This window comes from Laccaria bicolor, genomic scaffold (assembly GCF_000143565.1).
Source record: "Laccaria bicolor S238N-H82 LACBIscaffold_61 genomic scaffold, whole genome shotgun sequence".
In the NCBI taxonomy this organism is placed as follows: domain Eukaryota; kingdom Fungi; phylum Basidiomycota; class Agaricomycetes; order Agaricales; family Hydnangiaceae; genus Laccaria; species Laccaria bicolor.
The window spans coordinates 282,529-286,654 of NW_001889932.1; the positions used below are offsets into that span (position 1 = coordinate 282,529).

The following is a 4,126-nucleotide window of genomic DNA, read 5'->3' on the forward strand; positions in this document are numbered from 1 at the left end:
GGTCCACTGATGGTGATAGCTGGCGTCATCATTGAATCTTGCATTGATCTACGTGTTCGTCACATCCCTGGAAAGCAAAATGTCCGAGCCGACCTCCTCTCACGTCTTTTGCTCGACGAGTATCGTGCAAAATTCCCTTTTGACCGTGTCCGCCTTTTCTCCCCACCACGGGACCTCCTGCCGGCGCGATGGAGGGGGTGCTTTTGAGCGCCCTGGGCGGGTCTCGGCCATTACGCCGGACTCACCCACCAATGAAGCTACGTGATCTTGACAATCATATGCTTCATTTGCAGGTTAATGCTATTGAGAAATCAACAGTTAAAGGCTATGCAACAGGAGCTCGCGACTACATTTCTTTTTGCATGAACCACCACCTCTCCATCGAACCCACCCCTGAAACCTTGGCTCGCTACATCGCCTACACCTCCCAATACATCGCCTCTGGGCCAAAATATCTCTCAGGAGTCAGACATTTTCTATCTGACTTATATCCTAACTTTGACAAGAATCGCGCCCACCCACTTGTCACAACTACTATTCGAGGTTCCAAGAAAATCCGCGCAGACCCTATTCGTCGTAAGTTGCCTCTGCATCCGGCACATTTACAAACTTTTCTACATATTGCTCGTAACTCTGGATCCTACGATGACCTCCTCTTCGCAACAATACTTTCTTGCCTATTCTACGCTTGCCACCGCTCAGGTGAACTTGTCCAGAAAAATTCAAAAGACCTCTTCGATTGGAGGAAAATCATCAAATGCTCCTCCCTCACGTTTTCTCAAGGGCGAGCTCAGTATCACCTCCCTTATCACAAGGGGGATCCTTTTTACCGTGGTACTGATATCTTGTTCTCACAACAGGAAGTTGCCGACCCTGTGGCGCTTCTGAAAGAATATGTCGATCGACGTGACTCTGTTCGAGTGGTACCTACCACTTTTATGATAAAATTTGGGCAAGTGCCTGCACAACTTTTTGGACACTGCCCAGGTTTTTTATGAAATGAGAAATGAAGGGCAAGCATTATGAAATGTGTTTCATTTCCTCCCATAGTGTTTCATATCTATCTCATTCCTTCTCTATACTTTTTCATACCTATTTCTTTTCTACCTGGCCATTCATTTCATTTATTTCTTTCCTACCCAATGAGCAATTTCATTGCTTCCCCAGGATTATTTCTTTCCTACCCAGTAATTTCTTATTGTTGCCTAGCTATTTCATTTCATAGTTGTAAATATCTTCCTGGGACTTGATTATGTAATACATGTGATGCCTTGTAAAATGTCTTTACCTTGCTTATCTCTTTGCACCCTTATCATATTATGGTCTCAAATTGAAAGTTATGTAGAAATGGGGCCTACACCCTCTACTAGCAAGCATAACAAATATCATACTCATTTGACAATTAAAGCCATGTTATTTCATATAATTAATTAAATATGTATTGCCCTAGCAAGAATGAAATAAAAGAATGAAACCATTACCAGGCAAACATGAAATGAAATAGCTAGGCAGCAATAAGAAATTGCTGGGTAGGAAAGAAATAACCCTGGGGAGGCAATGAAATGAAAGGCTAGGCAACAAAGAAACAGGAAAGAAATGGGACTGAGGGGCAATGAAATAAATGGCCAGGTAAAAAAGAAATAGTTATGAAAAAGTATAGGGAAGGAATAAAATAGATATGAAACAACTATGGGAGGGAATGAAACACATTTCATAATGCTTGCCCTACATTTCTCATTTCATAAAAAACCTAGGCAGTGTCCAAAAAGTTGTGCAGGCACTTGCCCAGACTTTTTCATAAACAATGGTTGATACTAGTGGTGAAGCAGGATCCTTGTTGTGGGGGGGAACGGATAGCGCATGGAACAATGTCTCGATCTTGGCGTTTTCTGCAGGCCTCACAGGGTATATCCGCAAGCTGATAATTGCCTTTCGCAATCGTGGCATTCTGATTTGCAAGACGTTCGGCAGTTTTGGCTTGCCTTAAAGCGGCCATGGCGGTCTTGGGAGGACCGGCATCGGGGTCTAACTTGGGCCTTTGGATGAGACTGAGGCCGGCACTGGGTGTCATGCGGGAGAAATGGGGCTGGGACTTGGGTTTAACCGCCTTTGCTTCCCCACCAACCGGTTGAAGTGACTCTGACTTCGGCTTCAATGTTTCCTCATCACTGCTGCTGTTGATGAACTCCGCACTCACGACTCTGGTCTTCTTTGGCCTGGCTTCGATCGAGTCCCCTTTTCTTTTTTTGCTTTGGACTGGGGCAGCGGTGTCGTTAGGAGTCACCTCTGATTGTGGCTGGGCGCTGGACCCGGCCTCGGGTTTCCTTCGCCCAGACTTCGTCTTACTCTTGGACTTCGTTTCAGCCGCTGGCACAGGATCGGTTGATTTTGCCCGACGCGTTGGTTTTGTTGGGGCTGGGAGCGATGATGAAGCTGTCGGTACCAGCAATGGGGGAGTTGGGACTGTGACTGGGAGCAATGAATCGGTCGAAGATGGAGGTAAAGGGGGAGAGGGACCGGCATAACCTTCCATAAAGAAGGTAGGGGTGGTGGGTTGTGGGATCGAGAACATTTTGGTCCAATCAACCGATGGTCCCGCTCGGGCCATTTCCGTGTACGCCAAAATCCAAGGGTGGTTGAGCCACTGGGCCGCGTTATACCACATATTCTTGTCGATGAGCAAACATACAAATCGTTCCTGTAGGAGAAAGAGATCCAATTTCAGTCAACAAATCATTGTTAGTCACTCACAGCTTTCCCGTATGCATCCTCTTCTACCGTCCGTTGGTGGGCCAGAAGACCTTCCCTGTGACGGTTGTAAAAGTTCAAAAGCGTGGAGGTGGCCACCCTAACATCCTCCAAGAACCCGGGAGTGAGGGTATGGGCCTGTTGAGCGGCTTGAGCAAGTTCAGCAGTGGACATGGTAAGTGGGAATGGGACGATCGAGGGTGGTGAATGTGCGCGTCGGAATGGGACAATGGTGACTGCCAGTATATGGTGAATTTGATGGCTCGGATAAAATGTGGTGCGAAACACCTCTGGATCAGACCAGACTTGTTATTGGTAGCCGGGATCGGCTTATTCCATGTCCATGGCCATCAAGAAATATGCTTTCCACGATTTGCCCCAACATTCATCCCCGGGGCCGGTCAAACAGATGGAGAGATATTGGAGACTTTGTGGGCTGTTCTCAACGAGGTCGGTCGCACCACCCGGACAATGACTTTGGCCCATAGATCGGAGGTGTTGGATGCTCACATGCTGGATAATAACTGGAAAAAAATGATCAATATGGGTATCTATTTTCAACTGCTTTTACATTGCTTCTAAGCTAATAAACGTCAAGTGAGTAGCCTTTGCAAGAAGTGGAAGCAAGCAAAACTCGGGCTCTCTGAGAGCTTCCAGGCTCTTGAAGAATTAAGTGCCTCAGCAAGTAAGGAACAGATTCAAGAATGGGAGCAACAGATCAAAACGGCAAATTTGAATCGGGCAAAGGACCTTTCCGCCATGGACATCTATTACGTCAAGGTCAAGGAAGGTAAGGACCAAGTTTTCCATCACAAAGGCCAGCTGTAAAATCATTCAATCAGCCGAGACCGAAAAGGGCATTCGGCTAAAACTTATGACTAAAGAACAGGCAGGCAAGGTCAAGCCGGGGTTAACTGGATGGGTAAACACCGGTATCAAAATTCAGGAAGCCCAGTGAGTAAAGTCACATATTGCTAGATTCAAACATTGAACAATCCAGAGCCGAATTGGCTGCCTTTGTGAAGGCTCAAGGCAGTCGTCCAAGTGCCGATCAGAAGCTGGAGATAATGAAACGTCGAGAGAAGCTGTCCAAGCGACTTGAAGAGTTTTCCGAGGCCGGTCAAGGCCATTTTCCCAACTTGGAAATTAATGAAGGAACTATTCATGATCCACCGCTCTCGGAGGATATTGTGGATGACGATGACTGGAGCGATTGTGATGAAGAGGAAACCCCAGCACCGAGCATACCCAGTTTGCCTGATCAGGGATATGGATCGGCCGAACATCAACAAATCCTCTTACCATCCTCATTTCAAGCAGCCCTCCTCCCTACATCACTGGGAGAAGCCCNGGTGCGTAGAGATAGAATTGAGAGTGG

The 4,126-nt window shown here is 46.8% G+C and overlaps 3 protein-coding genes across 3 annotated transcripts in view; 1 reads left to right on the forward strand and 2 right to left on the reverse strand.

The window, feature by feature from the left end:
- The window catches only part of LACBIDRAFT_334299 (uncharacterized protein), a gene marked incomplete at both ends in the record, with an annotated part of 2,543 nt that extends 2,312 nt beyond the window's left edge, over positions 1–231 (reverse strand). The window contains one exon of the mRNA XM_001889061.1: positions 104–231. Coding sequence (XP_001889096.1) covers positions 104–231 — 128 coding nt within the window. The remainder of the gene's footprint in view (positions 1–103) is intronic.
- Positions 232–1,795: 1,564 nt separating this feature from the next.
- On the reverse strand, positions 1,796–2,922 carry LACBIDRAFT_314541 (uncharacterized protein; the record flags this gene model as incomplete). The annotated part of the gene is made up of 2 exons (XM_001889062.1): positions 1,796–2,698; positions 2,752–2,922. 2 exons carry the CDS (start codon positions 2,920–2,922, stop codon positions 1,796–1,798), a joined length of 1,074 nt encoding a protein of 357 aa, XP_001889097.1.
- A 163-nt stretch (positions 2,923–3,085) lies between these two features.
- Positions 3,086–4,126, forward strand: part of LACBIDRAFT_295820 (uncharacterized protein) — a gene marked incomplete at both ends in the record, with an annotated part of 3,900 nt that continues 2,859 nt past the window's right edge. The window contains 4 exons of the mRNA XM_001889015.1: positions 3,086–3,198; positions 3,354–3,538; positions 3,591–3,702; positions 3,749–4,100. Of these exons, the coding sequence (XP_001889050.1) occupies positions 3,086–3,198; positions 3,354–3,538; positions 3,591–3,702; positions 3,749–4,100 (762 nt within the window). The remainder of the gene's footprint in view (positions 3,199–3,353; positions 3,539–3,590; positions 3,703–3,748; positions 4,101–4,126) is intronic.